We start from the raw sequence: 19,711 nt of genomic DNA on the forward strand, positions 1-19,711 counted from the left end.
CACTCAAAGATTTTCAAACTTTTGAACACATTGACTTAAAAATGATAAGACCGATCTACTAGATTCTTGATAAAAATGTAGCGGTGTGGGCTAATGGACTAAAAAAACAGACACTGTTTCGGTAGGGACAAGAAAATCCGAGCCACATTTCTTTTTACATAAAGTTGAATCATTTAAAAATAAAATATAAAATAAATACTTTCTTGAACTTCACATCGAAAAGATAAAATTAAACGCTACATAGTTTTATTATAACTTTTGTAAAAGTTGACGTTTAGAGGACTGGTTTTGGGACACCCATCTCCCAATTGAAAGTACACAATAAATTATGATTTTATATATATTAAGCTTACTGATATTATAAATATGATTGTGGGTTTCAATAGATGATAGAATGAATTTAGTTAACAACCAAGATTTGAATACTTGAATGCTTTTTAAATGTGTTTGTTTATATGGGACAGCAGTTTGCATGAATTCAGTAGAATGGCCCATATATGCACAAAACAACAGAAGATGTGAGAATTTCTTTTGTGAATCTTTAGAATGTGATTAAGTTGTACAAAATGATCCAGGACGGTGTATGTAAGGTGCTTTGTGAAAACATGAAATGGTATATTACATAGTATATTAAATATATTATAGACCTGTCCTTATATGTTTGACCCACGTCATGAATCCAAAAATATTAAACCGGATTAGTGCTTTATTTGGTGCTTGTGTAATATACAGTATGTATTTATGTACATTATATAAACTATAGGGTAACACTTTGTTGCCCTACCCTTGTTCTAACACCAGAGGGCATTTACCAATAGACTTAACTCAGGAATTGCGATCTAAAGGCTTATTCTAAGATTGCAAGTAAATAATCAGACTATTGAAGATAGGTCAGGGTTGCATTTTGTGATGTATAGTATGAAATGCACAAAACCGTTGCAAGCATAAGCAGCTGAGCTTTGTCAATTACTTTATAGCCATATATCAATACAAATGATTTTGCTTCTGAAATGAGTGTTGTGTGATTCTTCTGGACGGTTATAAAGTAAAATAAAACAAATAAAAGAAACTGTAGATGAAGATGATCTTGAACTTACTGGAATGAAGTTGACTGTCTTGTATGTTTCTTTTCCTAAATTTGAGAAAAGGGAAATGCAATGCAAATTCCTTTGAAGTCACACCCTGAGCAGAATCTGAATAGTAGGCCTATCCCATAAGAAAGTCAACGGCCAGTTTCACGTCTAGAAAAAATCCCAATAAATTACATTGATTGTATTAGTGTCATCCAAAACATATGTACATTATATGATCCTATATATAGAAATATATATATATATATATATATATATATATATATATATATATGTATTCATTGAGGATCAATATACATTTCAAATCCCTTGAAGCCTTTTCTTTACCATAGAGTCACTGTAAGAGGTTGGGGTTGTTTAGATGCTGAACAGTAGTTTCTCAGATTACTGAAAGCATATCTAGAGTTTCACGAGTGGGTTCAGTTATTGTGGTATACAAGGAACACCAAACATTGCCACAATCTTTTTATTTTAGTGTACAATCATTTACGACTCTGAAAGCATGATGTCATTTCTGTTTATTTGAGGTACTTACATTTATAATCACAATATAAATGCCATGTGTTCCAACGAACTGTGTTTCAGAGTTTCACAAAAACCACAACAGTGCCACGAGCAGAAAGCAATAACTCAGATACTACATAAATATTGTTAAGTATGTTACGTATTACAGTATATAATGAAGTATAGAAACAAAAATCTTCTGACCTCAGGAAATATTTTAGAATTCCTTTCTATAACAGACCTGCTTTAACTGTAGTGGTCATTGTAAAAAAAAAACTAAAGTAAAATTGAGCCATCAGCTGACAAACTTAAACAAAAGGCTATATTTGGTACTCTTTATATAGTGTACAGTAGCTCTGAGGATTTGTCTTAACAGTATCTCGCATCCAAACTGAACAGTTAATGTTAAAAGTTTAGGATGGAAGATTATCAAAACTCCTGTGCTTCTGTTCAACCTCAGATAGAAAAACAATATTCCCTCATCAGCGCTTAATGCAGTCCTAGCCGGATCCATCCCGTGTGGGGGTGTTTGCAAAGGCAGTGTCGTCACCTGTCTCTTAGGCACTCAACAGCAGGCAATGGGTGGACCTCCACCTTAAAGGCAGTCTATGAGAGGAGCTCTTCAATGCTGCCCGATGAGCAAAGATAAGGAGAGTTTGTGATAAGGACAGGAGAGAACTCCCTGGGTTTTCTCTCCTCTAGGTCATTCTTCACGTTTATGACGGACCCTCTTTGCCCTGATTGTCCTGGCTGCCAGATGCCTCTGCTTCAGGGGCTGGAGGTCCGGAAGCATCTCCCTCTATAAGACATATATGACAAACTTTACTAATAATGTATATACTGTAACAGATGGAGCTGTCACTTCGTTTGAAACCAGCCTGAATTTGTATAAATGCTTTCTATAACGTTCCAATGTTGTATCCAATCATGCATCACGTTCTAGATGTATCGTGAGACTTTTTGCTCGGGTCTCGCAAGATGTTGCGGAAAAGCTTTCCAGTGGAAGTTATACAACTACTTTTTAAGGTTATAGCTATTTATTCTATGTTTGGCTAACAGTGCAAAGACCCCAAGTGTTTGAAGGTAAGGGGACGTTAGGGGGGCGGTGTGGCTCAGCCGCATGATATCATCAAATGCCGCACTTTCTCTCGCCTGTGGGCTTTCAAGTGCACAAGTTAGTTTTGCTATGGGTTTATCGCGAAAGTAGTAGCAAAAGTCAAGGCGGGAAGATTTGAAACCTTGTACGCAGGTTTCATGCACAAATTTTTGCGTACGCATGCTTAGTGAATGAAACCCATTGTCTTTTGCATCTTACAGTACTGACCAATATTGACTAAATATACCATTTGTGAGAAAATCACATAAACGTGTTTGACCAAAATAATACCTTTACATAGTTTTCAGTTCTTTTTTAGAAACAGAATTCAATCACAATGGATGAAGCACACATAAGCACTAGGCATATAAAAGCATATGGAACGTTTCCCTTTGTCGGAAATATCAAATATTTCTGCAGTATATTCTTGACATAGTTGTCTTGGCCATGGGAAAGTCTCAGGTTGTTTCAGCGCGATAAATAGTGCCAAGAATGTGAACTGAGGAAAATGGGTCGAATAGAGACAGATGTGGCTCTTATTTCAGTTAGCAGAAATGGGAAAGTTCCCATACGAATAGGAAACGGTCAAGGAAGTGGTTATTGTTGAGAGGCCAGATAATACATCTTTGTCAGCGCCGACAGCCTCTATTCTACCTCACCAGACCTTCGTGTGGACACTGTGACCTTACAGAGCAGGTCCTGGATAACAAAATAAGGGCCGGTGTAATGGAAAGACTCATTTCGTGTGAAGGAATAATATTTTTTGTGCAAAATCTCTGTGATATGCCAGATGTATTATAGTCTTATCTTATTCACCTTATGGCAGTCAAGACTCAAAAGACATGATCAGTTCTTTCATCACATACTGTAAGAATCCCTGGATGTACCAGTGCTTTCAAAACATAAAAAGAATAGTGAAACACTGCCATAAAACTTCAAAAATATTTGCTTCGATCACAGCCTAATATACAGATTCAACTACATATATGAGCCATGCATAGGTCAAATTCACATATTATATGTTATATGACACGTATAAACACAGTAGCTTGCACTATTAAGGAATAGTTCACCCAAAAATTTAAAATCCTCAAATTGTTTCAAACCTGTGTCAATTTTTTTGTTCTGTTGAACAAAAAGGGATTTTGATTTTTTTAAACCGAACAGTTCTGGGGCACTATTGACTATCATATAAGGATAAAACTACTACTATGGGAGTCAACAGTGCCCCAGAACTGTTGGGTTTCACACATTATTCAAATGATCATCTTTGATGATCAACAGAACAAAGAAATGTATACATGCTTGGAACAACTTGAAGGTGAGTAAATGATGACACAATCTTTATTTTGGGGTGAACAATCCCTTTAAAACCTTACTCAAACACAGAAACAGAAGGTCAATGACCTGATATTACTTGAAAACAATAACACACAAAAATTCAGCTTTAAATGTCTATATATAATGTAAAAAAACAAAAGTAGATAGCACAACAGAGATTAAAACGATCCACTAAAATGCTGATCTACCTGCAGCTTTCAGGTCCATCTGAGCCATGTCTTTGGTTAGTTCCCCTGCCCCCCCGGACACGGCATCTCCTTTAATGTCTGGCACTGCGTTCCTGCGACCCGTCCGATCACAGTTGATAAACTCCGAGTATGACGCCTCAACGTCCATCATCTGCTCACGATATGCCCTCTCATTACACCTAAAGAGAATAAAAAACAACGACAGAAATGTGAAATATTTACTGTGATTTAAGGAATGCATTGTTAAAAGTTTCAAATGTCTTAATGAATCCATATAATGAGGTCTGCTAAGGAAAATCCTAACGCACTGAACAAGCTTGAGAATCTCACAGCTGAGTAATACCCATGACAGAACGCACAGTTTGATGAATTGGAGTAATTATTACTTCAGGGCTTCTATTTCCACGCTTAAGTTAATAGATTCAGCCGCTGAACTCATTTCGTGGCCTAATTATAAATGAGAGCCAAAAGCATTCATCCAATCCACGCCGCGTTCGGGATTCGTTTCACGCTTGTTTACGCTCATGGTTTCTTTCGAGTACTCGCAAAAGCTCGCAAATGGAGTCGTATTGGCACACAAACAATAGCTAAAACCCCGAGCGATCGATTAGACACTTTTTGGAGCTCTTTGGAGCTCTCGCTCTATAAGCACAGCTCATCAAACTGCTTTCAAGAAGGCTCAACAGGAGCTGGATGTTATGCTGAGAGAGTAATCCTGCAAGAGACTGCATCGAAAACACATTAGCTACTCATACACGCTGTCTCCTTTTTTTGTCGTCATTTACAGTCACATCAAAGGAGCAGCACACTCTCAAGTAGTTCCAAATCTGTATACATTTCTTTGTTCTAATCCACACGGAGAAAGATTTAGTGAAAAATGCGTGTAACCTGACTAAGAAGTGCCCCAGAACCGTTTGCTTTCCTATATTCTTCAAAATATCTTCTTTGGTGTTAAGCAAAAAAATTTATAAAGTCATTTTTCCTACAATGGTAGTCAATGGGTACAGCGGGTCCCTCTGTAGAAATGTTACAGAGATAGAGGGGGCAACAGAAGCAAAGGGGTATGCCAGAGGAATGTGAGAGGTCGAGGGAAAAACGCCACACATAAATAAATGCGATGCTATGCGTTTGTAACAGCGAAGGGCTGGCGAGACAGCAACAGGCAGAGAAAATCACAGAGTATAAATCATAGTGCAAGACGTTCCTATTCTTCTGCGTCCATCCCTCCTCTTTCTTCTCCTCCTTTTTATAGACCTCCACTACTTTCAATGCTGAACAAATCAGGGATGTGGGAGGGACTGTTGACATGAAACGTTATGATCGTCCAAAAATGTGGGGAGGCGAACGTAAGAATTTCCCGTTTTAACCGTTTCGGTGCCCTTGAGAACAAAAAACGAAATAGTGTTGTGAGAGTGCAGAAAGAGTCAGGTCCAAATTTGGAATACAGCCATTTCAATTTTTTAATTCTCATTGGTCAACAAATGCCTTCTAAAAAGAAACTGCAGGAAAAGTTACTTGTGGTCGGAATCCATCAACAGTAGCGATGCATTATAGGTTCCGGACAATAAATGGACATATTAATGTTTACGGAATCTGCCTTATACATGATTTTTGAAAAAACTAAGTGTTTCCTTGTTTTCTGCAGACAATAATTAGATATAATAGCAGTTGTCCACTTTTTTAATATTTAGCAACTACTCCGTGACAACAACTAAACTGAATAGTAGCCCTTATAAACTCAGCAAGACTCAATGAAGCGGACTATGTGTGCTACATTATCTAGCGTCATATTCTAAAGGCTCTGCAGTCTTTTCTGCACCTGTTTGCTATCGTATCACAGGCTGTGCACATTCAACGCTTGCTGCTGTCTGCTTTATCAGGCCGAGTCATTAAACAGAACATCTGCCAACACCAGCACACCCGCTACCCGATACGTGCAACCTCACTGTCAACCAGGACCTGGGCAATTTCACGTTTATACAAACTCTGTTACCTTGCTGTCAACCTGTTTCCACAGTCTCTGATACAGACTCTCACATTCCCTGCAGTAGGTAATACACACAGAGAGAGTTTTTGTGTTGAAATGACCCCGGTTGGCATCGGTCAGGGTGAGGTCACAGTGGCTGATGGAGTATTTGGTCTCTCCAGACAAGGAACAACTCAAGACCTCTATTAACCTTTTTCAGGAGACCTTCCAAAAAACACAAGCCATGCAGTATTGAAATATACACACAGTGTTCCAAATACATTTACATAGATTCAATTTTAGGTGAAAATTTTGATTTTGACCGCCCTCTACAAAAAGTAGATATATTCAGACTTATTTGTTATACATGTTGTCAATTGTTGTAAATAATGCATATGATATATATGATTTACCAACCTATATAATTTCTATCTTCCTGATAATTACAAGAGGCAGACATGTTGTCCTTCAGCTTGGGATCCCTCAAGTTAAAATATCTATAAATAGCGAGTTTATCTGAGACGAGGGGAGGGGGTTGTTGTGCTTTGCTCAGATGTACAGTGTTCGGTTACTTCCCAATGACATTACAATGAAGTTACACTATGGCTCGCATCACTAACCTGATGCAGTTTCCTTATCGTGTGGCCCATTTAACTGAAACAATCCCTTAATTTGCTGATGGTGTCACACGGGGGAAGAAATCCGGAGTCATCTGCAGCATCAGAGGACAAATGAGGGATGGGTGCACAAACCTCAAAAGACCCTGCTGTGTACTGCCTGTAGTCCTCATCAAGGACGAGGATCTCACAAAAACAACAACTTGAGCGATGGTGCGTTTATCATTTGCATGAGTTTTGCACGCCAGCACTTCTAAACAAATCACACACTGAGGATTAGGATTTATTTACATATAAAAATACAAAAGGAAGGCTGTGGGGGGGTCTCTTTCGCTCTGAAAACTGGATAAATACGGCAGCATCTAAATAGTATGCACAGTCTACTGGGAACATGTCCTCACTGCTCATCTATATTGTCTGTCTTAAAGGTACAGTGTGTGAAATTTACCAGCTTCTAGTGGTATGCAAATTGGAAACAATGGCTCACTCCACCCCTCACTCCTCCCTTTCTGAGCACTACGGTGGCTGACACAGAACTAAGATATTCACGTGTTTGCTTTCTTTGCTGAGGAAGATAACATATTTACGAAACGCGCTCTGTAGGGCAGTTTGTCCATTTAGGGCTACTGTAGAAACAACATGGCGAATACCATGTAAGGGAACCCGCGCTGTATGTAGATAGAAATAGCTCATTTTGAGGTAATAAAAACATAACGTTTAATTTTTGAACGTCTTGATACACCTCTGCATTTCTGTCAATAGATCCTACAAAAAATAATACATTGAACCTTTAATTTTCAATGTTTTTGTTGTGATGAAAGATCATGTTGTACCATTAAACGGCAGTAATCCATGCCTTTTCCACATAAGAGTTGGTCCTTTTCTAAGCCAAATTGCTTAGCTGAAAAGAAAAGAGGCAAACTCTGGAGGTAATATCAGTGCTTCCTTCTGACAGATGATCACAAGCTATATGGACAAATATGTGCTTCTTCACTTCGCCTGTAGCTTTCAAGTGTAGAAACCTTCAGAAACACACAATTAGCAAGTCTCCGGCACTCTCATCCATCAAAAAACTGACAAGTCGACCACGGGGAGTGTCAATGTATGCAATAATGCAGAAGGCTTAAATACTTTTTGCCCATAATTGCTTCACTTCCTCCATCAGTCCCGGCTTAAAAGCGCATGCCGTTCTGTCTTCAGAAATGCACGAGACCACTCTAAGCACATTGTCCAGTCAATAAAGAGCTTCTTCTGTACAGAGTGGAGGAAGATGGGACCCTTGAGACCAAAACTTCTTATGCTTTAGTAGAAAGGCCCTGAAACACACAAGCTTGAGACTGAAAGTCCACTTTAGATCTATTTTAATAGGGACCCTCAATCATGCAGTCAGCTAACCTGCAGACCCCAATTCATGGACTCAAGTAATACAGTGTATTAGTATGTGTTCTCTGGGAATCGAACGTATAGTGTACCAATATCTCCTGTTTTCATCCGCACAAAACTAATTTCATTAAAGCTACAGTACAAAAAACGCCGCTAGAGGGCACACGAAGATGCTGTGTAGGAGCATGGAATGATGGGAATTGTTGTCATCAACTCCACCGCTGATGGCCATCAATCAGATGGGAACGCGAAATCATGTTAACGGATGAGGTGAAGTAATAAAGTTTTATAAATAATTGTGGTCCATTAATAAGTGACAGCTTCAAACAGCCTAGTGGCATGCTAGACGCTAGACCATTCTTCCGCATTTGTCCACAACACTGTTGTCATGCGGTTTCTACGTCAGTAAAGGCGGTAACAAATTGTAATGCAGATATGACGCCTTTGACAGGCAACTGCACAGGCAACTATTAGAATGCCAATTTTCCTACGATTTACAAGTAGTAGGAAACATTTGAGAAATCAGCTGAACAAAAGGCCTGGCCTAGTGGTTTGAATCAAGGCACCTGCGAAGCAGACAGGTTGAAGTCCTGTATCCCTGCGGTTTTTGTCGACCGGTGAATGAGGATATTCTGTGTAACGGGAGCTCTTAGAGATGATGAACAAAGGCCAGAATTCCCAGTGGAGGATGTGAGTCGACTGCTACAATTCAGCTGGGAGCGTTTATGCCACTGAGTGTAATAAAACCATTATCCAGTGTTGAGGGTACAGTAGGCGATACTCAAACATGAGGTGCTAATTTGACAAATAAAACTACAGCAAAATGTGGCCATCGGGATCTTTAACAAGCAAAAGGGATTATATTTTGAAATGGTGCTGAACATTTTGGAGATTTAGGTTGTACAGGGTGTTATATGATAAACTCAGGGAACACTACTTCTTGTAAGGTCATTTTTATATAGACAGTTTCTATATAGTTATAAACTATAGTAAGGAGACAGCACTAGTGACAACTTGCCCATATACACCTACACCTACACCTACAAAATGATATAATGCATAAATGTATAACAACACTTATTTAAGTTAGATTTTGGATGAACAAATAAAAGAATAAACGAATATATCAATGAATAAACAAATAAACTCAACCCGTGAGTTTGAAACCTATATTGAAACCATCATAGCCATTCTAATGGTTTCCATTGAAATACCATTATGAACCATTATCTTTAATCTTTGTGAAACCATTACAAAATTCCTTTTTGTATTATTTTTGGGCATTATTCCAAAATAAATCTTCCTGCTGAAAAAACACCCCACCGATAGAATCCATCACATACCATAAGACACAATTATAGTTTCCATTAAAACCATGAAATTTCCCATTATAACCATTACATTTTATTTTGTCTTTTGGTTGGGTTGTATTATTTTTTTTAAGCAGGGAGTCCTCTTGATAGCGAATATGGCACAAGGCATACACTCTCAATGAGAGCTAAAAAAACAACCAAACAAAAACAGTGCTGGTCACGTGTTTGTGTACTCTGGGTCGGCCAGGAAAAACCACAACAGCTCAAACGCCCATATGGTGTCAAGCATATGCATGGACATATGACAACTCCCTTTTCAGATTTCCATTAAGAAGGAATGTACACTCAGTCGACATAAAAAAGAGTCTTCCGATATGTTTTAAGCTCCAGGTCTGGGCAAGAGAACAGAGTTTATATAACAGTTCCCAAGGAATGAAGCTTAAAATGCCCCACATTGTTTCTTAATCAGGCAAGAGATTCTGGACACTAAGGATCTGCATTTTATCAAGCAGAACAGATTCCAGCTCATCTGAAGGAACATACTCAGCTGCTCTTCAGATAAGTGCACCGGCCTCGGCTCACGCTATTTACTGAGCTGCAGCTTGAATGAAAACATACACTTGCTCACATGACGTCAGTGATTACTCTTCTGGGCAGAATAAAATGCAACCAGCGTTTACACAAGCGAGTGCATTTCCAATGGTTGGGCAAGGAAATTGTTTTTCATTGTGCACTTTTCCATTAAAAACATGAATAATTTTTTTTTGTTTGATGCTATTCTTTCTCAATTCTTTTTTCTTAAAGGGTCTGGCTTTGTGCGTATTTTTCTGATGGAGCATCAAACGAGAATTTTCGCACTGGTGATGTGTTTAAGGGATCGGTCACCTTCTCCTGCTGTCAGAGTATTTCGTGCTATCATGACTTTTTAAATGCCAGCCTCATGGTCCCCAAGCACTTGGGCTCGGCTCTCACAGCCTCTTATCAGCATACTGTAACATTTCAGCACATGTTCACAGACTCCGCACTCCGGAAAAGGTTACGAGCCCCCCCGCAGGCGAACTTTGCTGGTACGTAGACATCTACCGACCAGAAAATGTAAGAACAGATTCGTACAAGCTTAAACATGACAAAAACATATTGGATTGATTTGGTCTTGTGCGTCCAGTAAAGCTAACATTGCCTGATATTTTAAATCCACATATAAATACAAATATTCCTTTAGAATGGTTTCCTTTTTACCTTCTGTTGATCTCAATCTGAGCAGTATTAGCCATATACAAACAACCAGACGCCCAGGCAGTTGCCATCAATCAGATGTCCAAAATCCATCCCTTTAATGCCAGTACTGACAGTTTGCATGACAAACAAAACAGCTCTGCAATGTGTAATGATCACAGGCATATTGGAAATAGAGCTGGCAAAGAAGAGGCTGCCAGCCCTACAGTGTTTGGAAGAGTCTGTAGTGCTACACACGTGACGCGTAACGCATCCAAACCTTCATCTTCCAGACCCCAGCGGGACCGACGCCACTCCAACTGAGGATCAAGATAAGCAAAGCAAACGCAAAACCTTTGTGGTTGGCTGACAGACCATTTCGAGGAAGTTTTTCCACATTGCCAGCGAGACTCTTTTACCTCTTTTCAAAGCCACTAAAAAGCAATTAAGTGATAGTGAAATTGAGATTAAAGGTATTTTCCCTTTCTGTTCACCTGAATATTTGCTTCTATTTGATGAAGCAAAGTGTTCGTTTGCCTCTTTACTAATGCAGAAACTGATGGACTTCATTTCCCTGTGTGGCCCATCAGCCCTTTTGATATCAGAGCAAATATTAAATAATAATGAGGACGCTGCAGGGAGACCGAGTCAAATGTTAGGGCAGTTCGGGACCGTTGAACTGTAGAGCCGCCACACAACGACACACATCCTTCTTTAATAATTTCACATCATCCGAATCCAACACAGTGCCAACATTATTTGCTTAGAGCTGGTGGATGTGTTTGCCTCATTATTTGAATAACAAGAACCTCGACACCAGAATCAGACTTCATTGAATAAAAAGCTCACAATGTCTTTCAGACATGCCTGTTGAAACTGAAGTACAATGTGGTGGAGTGAAATGGATTTTGAATGCAACTTTCAATAACAAATCTTCGCTGCCCTCCAAAACCTTAGATGTCCAACTGGAACTGGAAACAGAATGATGTTTTTAAAGGTCCAGTGTATGAAATTTAGCAAATTGCAATCATGGGCTCACTCCTCCCCTACCCCTCCCTTTTGGAGGAGAAACGGAACTAAGATGTCGTCACTTTTTCGTTTTTTTGCCGAAGGAGATCAGGTATTTACGAAACACGCTCTGTAGAGCAGTTTGTCCGTTTAGGGCTACTGTAGAAACAACATGGAGAATTCCATACAAGTGGACTCGCGGTGTGTATAGATAGAAATAGCTTATTCTAAGGTAATAAAAACATAACACTTCATTATGTAAGTTCTATATACACCTAAGATATAGTTAAGTATATTATATTGCTTTTCTGTCAATAGATCCTCCAAAAATGTACACATTGGACCATTAAATGATGAAATACTGTGGTTTTAAAGTTGGCCTTCACTTTGTAATACTTTTAATTGGTAAGATGTTTCAAAAACCCAGTGACAAAACATTACACTATAATCAAGGCAGCATTTCAACTCATAGACTTTCTTGCATACTAAATACAAACGAAATTGCTTGACAAATACATTTTATAACCTCATGCAGAACTACTACAGTTTCAGAAAGCGTTTTATCATTTTCCGCCAAAGACCTTAAGCCAAGACTGTCACCTCATATACAATTAATACACAGCTATAATAAGCAAGCACAACCATTCTGAAGCGCCTGACAATGACTGTGATACCAGCGTGCTAAAAAAAGGAGGTATCATTATCCTTCATGAAAGCAAACAAGAGTTTCACTTTAAAATTCGCTCAGGGCAGAAAAGAAAAGGTCTCAATTAGGCAATCTTTTCCCTGTCTGCTAAAGTTTCCTTTTGGGCCACGTTGGAGGAACTGAAACTATGTGCCAATGAAAGATGATAATGTTTCCACTGTCAAAATTAACGCACAGGAGGCGGATTGAGGTCAACAGGCACAGTTAACCTGCCTGTGAATCATCAGTTCTGAAAAATGAGCAGACATGAAAAAATATATATTGTTTGCTAATTGAGGGGGTTCAAATCACTGCTTGAACCAACAGAATCAAATTCTGTTATTAAACATAATTACCACTTAGTGTTTCAATGGGGACGAGGGAGGGTGTGTGCGCTAAAATGGATTTAACTCAGACTTTGGGTTTTCCTGTGAATCAGACATTAGACCAGGGGTGTCAAACTCATTTTAGGGTAAGGGCCGGATGGAGAGAAAAGTGACAATGTGCGGGCCGAATCACCTTTTTTAAACCATATTGCACCAAATTACAGATGAATTAGCAAAAAAACTAGAAAGACATACTGTTCTGTAAAAGGTGCATTTAATAAATCCTCAGAACGGTTCAATAACACTCTTATTCCTCTTTGAAAAAACTATTTTGTTTAGGTAAAGGCAATCAAAACCCTTTCCTTTGAATATGAATATTTTTTGTCAGATACTTTTTAAACTAGTAATGACAAAAATGCAACAGACTCTATTTGTGTACAGACGGTCACATTAAATATGAACCATACAAGCTATACAATATAATTCACTAATAGGAAAAACTGCCTTAACATATTTAACAATTAGTACAGTAGTACAACTTCACTTTGGATATGAACATTAAATATATACTAGAAATTTCCTTTAACAACAAAAGATCTAGATCGCATCTGCATTATGATTTTAATTCCTGACATCTCTTTTCTTCAACCACATCAATCTCATGATGTCATTTATCTGTCTGTTTGTGAGTCGAGAGCGCAGGTTGGACTTGTTAATGTTCATTACCGATTCTTGATGAATTCTCCCTCTGAAAACGGCTTTGATCCCGCTGCGATTTCGTTGGCAATCAAATAGCGTTACAGCTTCATCAGTCCCTGTTGTTTTTGTGATCATTGACTGCTTTTTTCCGAGGCTAAAGTTAAATTATTGACTTTTCGAAGTTGTCCAGTGTATTTATCATATTTCTCTGCGTGTGTGCCGTTTAATATTCTACTCGTTTTGCGACTCTTTATTTGGACATTTTAAAATCACTAGTCCTTGCCGCACAACTTAGCCGACTTTGTTTTCGAAATGTAGGCGGCGCTTTAGAATGCGCATGCTTGTTAGGGGTTCCGGCAGAAGCCCAATTAAATGATCAATGATAAAATAAAAAAATTAATAGAACAAAACATAATATGGCAGCGAAAACCTGATTGTATTAATAAACTTTAAATTAATTAAAATAATAATAAACTTTTATTTCATATTTGTATTATTTTTCAAATCTTCCCTCGGGCCGTATTGGACGCCTTATCGGGCCGGATACGGCCCGCGGGCCGTATGTTTGACACCCCTGCATTAGACTATGACAGCAAAGACTAAAGCCAAGATTCAGCAATGAGTCATGAACAGGTGGTGGGTTCAGATAAAAATAGTGGGAGTTTGTTTTTTCGCAACATATTTTTTATTTTCAAACCATAACTGAGATATGATGGGATATATTGCATACAAACAGTCAACATTTCACTTCTGAAAATAATTGTGTTGTTTGGAAAATGATGATTTTGAGCACAAATTATAGTCAAACCAAATGCCACGCGTTTAAATGCACTCGCCAGCATCTCCACCCTGCTATTACAAGCTGCACAAAACATGATGCTTAAGAGAAACATAACGGGCAAAGGTGAACGAAACTATTGCTTTATTTACTTTCTTGTGTTCCAAATACATACAACGTTATTTATTCGCGTGGAACAAAATGATTATGCAGCTCTTGCCATTCATAGCTATTGTGTTTGCATAAAAATTAACCATTTTAAGGTCCAGTGTGTAATTTTTTGGAGGATCTACTGACAGAAATGCAATATAATATACATAACTATGTCTTCAGAGGTGCATAAAGACGTGTCATAATGAAGCGATATGTTTTCATCACCTTAGAAAGAAATGGCTCAATCTACATACACCGTGATTCCCATTGCAAGGAATTCAGAAGCGAAAACTTAAAAATATCGTAACATGCATTTCAATCTGAACTTATCACAGCTATTGTATATCTCTGAAAGATTTGATAGCTCATTAAATGTTCAGATTACTTTAATGGTGTTTTGTAATTTTAAGGAGCTTGACAGCCCTATGTATGAGTTTTGCACTCAAAACAACAGCAGATAGGTTAGGCGAATCATGAGGGAGAGCAAATAATGACACAATTTTCATTGTTGGGTGAACTTCTCTTTAAAAGGCCAGGATATTGCCTCTTTGACGGGACCTTGTCACACACATCTAGTTCTGCTATTAATCTAAACGCGGCCTCAACAGGAAGCAGGTGGGATCTGTGTCCTTGTCATTTATGTCCTCCTGCAACCACAGTCTGACTCCCAGACAGACAAAACCACACTGCACAATACAGTACATCTGGTGTGCAGACAGACAAAAAGTAAGATAAGGGACAGAATATAGACACATTTACGGTTGCAGTAAGAAGTACAATGCATTTCTACATAGGATTAGATTAGATTCAACTTTATTGTCATTACACATATACAAGTACAGTGTAACGAAATGTAGTTTAGGTCTAACCAGAAGTGCAATTAGCAAGTGCAGGATATACAGTGAATAAACACAGAATACAATATTAGGAAAACATTATACAGTGGACATGGATTATGAAATTGATCTGATCTGAAATGTTAACCAATCTATGCAGAAATGGAAAAGCCATTTTTCACACCTAAATTATATGGAATATCCAAAATTAACAAATGCCACGATATCTCCCGAACCCAGAACAGATTTTAAAATGATAACACATAACCACCACAAACCCATAATACATGAACCCAGAACAGATCTTCTCAGCTACCTACAGCTATTGCAATATTGAACATGCAGGCCCAACCAAAATGTCTGGAGAAAAACGAATCAAAGTAAATCTAAACATGGGTTGTGTCAACATTTTTGCTGCTTTGTGCTGGTTCACAATATTCTACTATAGGTTAATGAGTATGAGTAATACGTAGGCGAGATCTTTGGTATAAGTCACCCAGTACCCAAAGATTTCAAACCCAAACACCAATTAAACACCAAGCTGAACAGCTGTAATGCCTTAAACACTACCTGTCACTGTACCACTACATCTGCTGCCCCATCCTCAACCCCTTCTAACTTCCAATTATCAATACTTTAAGGCAAGCTAACTACCAGAATCCAAACTTACAGTCACGAAACAGCTTCAATTACTCACCAAACACTAATAACACGGTGCTACAGAGCTCTCCGAGAACCAGAAAAAGGCTTATTTTAGTCCCAGGGAGAAGCAGCAAGCAGCTTCCTCTGATCCTGTTTGCGAGCGAGCCTCATTCTCTTTCTCTCTCAGTCTCTCTTTCTCCTTCCCGTCTCGCTCACTCACACCCTCCGCAGTGAGTGGATCCCACACAGCTGCAGCACACCTCTCTCCCACAGACCGGGGAGGATGTGGGCGTAAAGTGATTTGATTTGCTCCGAGTTGTGAAGAGAGGAAAACAAGCCAAACATATCCTGAGAGAAGCTTTTAAACCTTGAATGACAACCTGAATGAATCTTGCCAGCAGCTTTGGACAAGCCTGATAAGTGCAAAGCCAAACTGACCATGTCTACAAATGAAAATTTGAATGTAGTCAGTACCAGTTTATAGGTCATGTCTGCTAATTTGAATGGACCACAAGTGTTGTAAAATCAAAGCTTATGTATAAATAAGGTGTCAAAAACACTGCATATGAAAATATAAGAACAGATCACAACATATAATCAATGGCTAATATAGTGGCTTAGTATTTACAAAACTGTTAAAAAAAAGATTCCTTGATTATATATCAAATAGTATAAATATCATTTTATTGACACTATTAAGCTGTAAATGTCATGTGTAATAGCATTAATGACCTCATCAGCTCTCTCAGCAGGCTATAATGGAGCTTTAAATTGCAGTCTAGCAATAATGATAAATTACGAACAGTCTTCTTGTTTCGGCCATGAAGACAATTTGTGCAATTTGATCAAAGTAATTGTAAACACCAAATTATCTGGGGATGACAAACAGGATTTCAACAAGGTTTAATATTGAAATACTTTCTCAGTTCATTATGAGATGACTAGAAGCAAACCATTGGTTGTTGGACTCTCATACTGACTGTGCGGTAGGGCTGTGCAATTAATCGAATCGTCAATTTTAGCCTTCATCAATTACAAAAACAAAATAATCGAGGTAAACGATTATTGTGCCCGCATTCCACTTTGCAAGGATCCTCTCTTTTCTTGTAGCATAAATCCACAGCGAACCCTTTCCTTTACAGTGGTTCAGCAGTGCCATTTTATTACTTTTATTTTTCAATTAAATTCAGAGTTTAAAAGCCACGTTGTTTTATTTTCTATGTTGTTTTAAAGGTTAATGCGTAATCGTGTTAAATTATCGGGATCTCAAGTTGGCCAAAATAATCATAAGTGTCATAATCGAGCAGCCCTACTGTGTGGCACTATCACAACATTGCGAGATATTTATGACTAATGGCAGGACTATTTAGTTGCCCATTCACTAGAGTAAGAAAGTCTTTCTCATTGAGAAAAACATAACCAAACAAAAGCTGTCGATGAACACTGTGTGCCGATAATGACGTGAAAATCTTGCCCAGGCCTGATCTCACCATGTCATGCAAATTACCTTTTCACTTGAGAGCCTGAGAGTACTTTACCAATCAGAGTGCTGCCAACAGAGCTCAGATAATGTTACAGCCGCATAACAATGAGAAATGACAATGATCACGACACAACTCTTGAGTAGCACTACATACATTTCATCAACCCACTTTAGAGATGAAGCTCAGCGCATGATGGCAAGAATAACAAACATTTTAAGTCCACAACAGACAAAATAAAGGTCACCTGAACTCATGACACACAGGGGACGTCTACGGTAAAAACTGACAGGTGAAACAAACACACATTATGATCTTCAATACAACGTAGATTAATCAAATATTAACACTGTATTCATGCCTCAGAGGCAGAATTGTCTAGATCTACTTACACAGCTCACATGACTATGAAAAATTAAAAGGACTATGACAATGCACTGATTGTTTAGGATAGTTGCTTCGGATTGTTCGTTGTTGACGTGAGACTCATCCAGACGCCTCAGTGAATCAAATCCATGTTGTCTTTGAGCTCAAGGGTTCCTCCTACTCCTGCTTTGCCAAAAGATCCCATGAATGTACTTGCACTTCCCACAGCCCCATTAGAGAGGCCCATGTGCCCCTTTAACGTCGTTCCAGAAATGTACATCTATCCATTTTCTACACCACTTAAAAGTTACTCCTAACAGCAGGCTCGATTCTTTACAATTGACAGACAGACCATCTAACATCATGAAAACATAAATATAACCAAACATTATATTAAACCAAACACACTGTGAAATGATACAAGGAACCAATAAACAAGTAAATAAAGTCTTAACATCCCACTTTGTTTCTAACAAAACATTAATAACGAAGTAAATAAAGTCTAAACAACCAACTTTGTTTCTAACAAAACATTAATAACGAAGTAAATAAAGTCTAAACAACCAACTTTGTTTCTAGAAAACATCAAAAACCAAGTAAATAAAGTCTAAACAACCAACTTTGTTTCTAAAAAAACATTAATAACGAAGTAAATAAAGTCTAAACAACCAACTTTGTTTCTAGAAAACATCAAAAACCAAGTTAATAAAGTCTAAACAACCAACTTTGTTTCTAGAAAACATCAATAACCAAGTAAATAAAGTCTAAACAACCCACTTTGTTTCTAGAAAACATCAAAAACTAAGTAAATGAAGTCTAAACAACCCACTTTGTTTCTAGAAAACATCAATAACCAAGTAAATAAAGTCTAAACAACCCACTTTGTTTCTAGAAAACATAAAAAACAAGTAAATAAAGTCTAAACACCACACTTTGTTTCTAAAAAACATAAAAAACAAGTAAATAAAGTCTAAACACCCCACTTTGTTTCTAAAAAACAAGTAAATAAAGTCTAAACAACCCACTTTGTTTCTATATAATGTTTGTTTCTATTCTATATTCTATGTAAATGTGAATAGCAGAAAAGACTTTGCCTTGATCCGCAAACATTGGAAGATTTTTCAACATTGTAATGTCCTATGACCGAACAACAAAAATACCTACATCACAAATCACTACAGAACCTTTTAATATGTAACCAGTATATTTTTCCTCATTTTAGCATAATATTGGAAACAAGAAACACGTCATTGTCCTTTTTTCCATCGCCTTTTTAGTCACTACCAGAGCCCGGTGGTCACTACTAAAACTATGTTGGCTAGTCAACCATCATCCGAGCAGCAGTGATGGCACACCGCAACGAGTAGCTACTACTAACCTTGATCGTCTTGACTTTCTTCCACTTGTTACTACGCCATCCACTCTTTGTTGGGATTTCCATTCATTCCCAAACGGTCTTCCCGCTTACCTCTGATTCTCAATATATCTGTTCCGTCAGAAACATAAACGGGTGAGATCCCAGTTAAATCCAATGATACTCTGACAGCCTATTGAACACAATGAAAGAGGGAAAGGGCTTCAAACAGCTGTTTCCAAAATGGAGTTATCCCGCAGCCAATCACACTCCGCCTGCTCTTACCAATAAGAGCACTTCGCATGCATGCTAAAATAGTGCATATGGATAAAACATTAGCAACCTGATGGGGAGTGGGAGTACGTGACTAAATTTACCATGGTAACCACAGTTTGCGCCAAAAGACACTACACAACTACAATAAAACTGTGGTAAACCGTCCGTTGCATTAAAAAAATCAAAAATGGACTAGTATCACATATTAAAATGCTGTGTTTTCACGATTGTAACGATAAAGGTAGTGTTTTGAGTATACTGTGACCAACAGCCAGTGAATGTTACTCCAAAACAAGTCTAGCTATTCTCTACACGTTCACCAGATATAGGAGGAAGTGTCTATCAAGTGGTGTTTGTCTCCATCTTCTGGAAAAATCCATACCATACAGCACA

General features: G+C 38.1%; 1 protein-coding gene across 3 annotated transcripts; it reads right to left on the reverse strand.

Moving 5' to 3' along the window:
- Positions 1–1,545: 1,545 nt before the first annotated feature.
- On the reverse strand, positions 1,546–19,679 carry pkig (protein kinase (cAMP-dependent, catalytic) inhibitor gamma). Of its 3 annotated transcripts, XM_079477511.1 has the most exons (4): positions 19,328–19,679; positions 19,067–19,235; positions 4,221–4,399; positions 1,546–2,394 (listed from the first exon to the last, which is right to left on the reverse strand). In XM_079477511.1, the coding sequence occupies exons 3-4, from the start codon at positions 4,369–4,371 to the stop codon at positions 2,312–2,314; spliced, it is 234 nt and encodes a 77-aa protein (XP_079333637.1). In that variant the 5' UTR covers positions 4,372–4,399; positions 19,067–19,235; positions 19,328–19,679; the 3' UTR covers positions 1,546–2,311. The 3 variants fall into 3 exon arrangements, with proteins under 3 accessions (XP_079333637.1, XP_079333635.1, XP_079333636.1); XM_079477509.1 differs by lacking the exon at positions 19,328–19,679 and having other exon boundaries at positions 19,067–19,304; XM_079477510.1 differs by lacking the exons at positions 19,067–19,235; positions 19,328–19,679 and adding an exon at positions 15,897–16,073.
- Between the last annotated feature and the right edge of the window lie 32 nt (positions 19,680–19,711).

This window comes from Barbatula barbatula, assembly GCF_947034865.1.
Source record: "Barbatula barbatula genome assembly, chromosome: 17".
In the NCBI taxonomy this organism is placed as follows: domain Eukaryota; kingdom Metazoa; phylum Chordata; class Actinopteri; order Cypriniformes; family Nemacheilidae; genus Barbatula; species Barbatula barbatula.

Excerpts from the sequence above, each read along its gene's own strand:
- pkig (XM_079477511.1), bottom strand. The coding sequence starts at position 4,371 with ATGATGGACGTTGAGGCGTCATACTCGGAGTTTATCAACTGTGATCGG. Across the intron at positions 2,395-4,220 it reads GATGGACCTGAAAGCTGCAG|AGGGAGATGCTTCCGGACCT; the intron begins GTAGATCAGCAT and ends TATGTCTTATAG.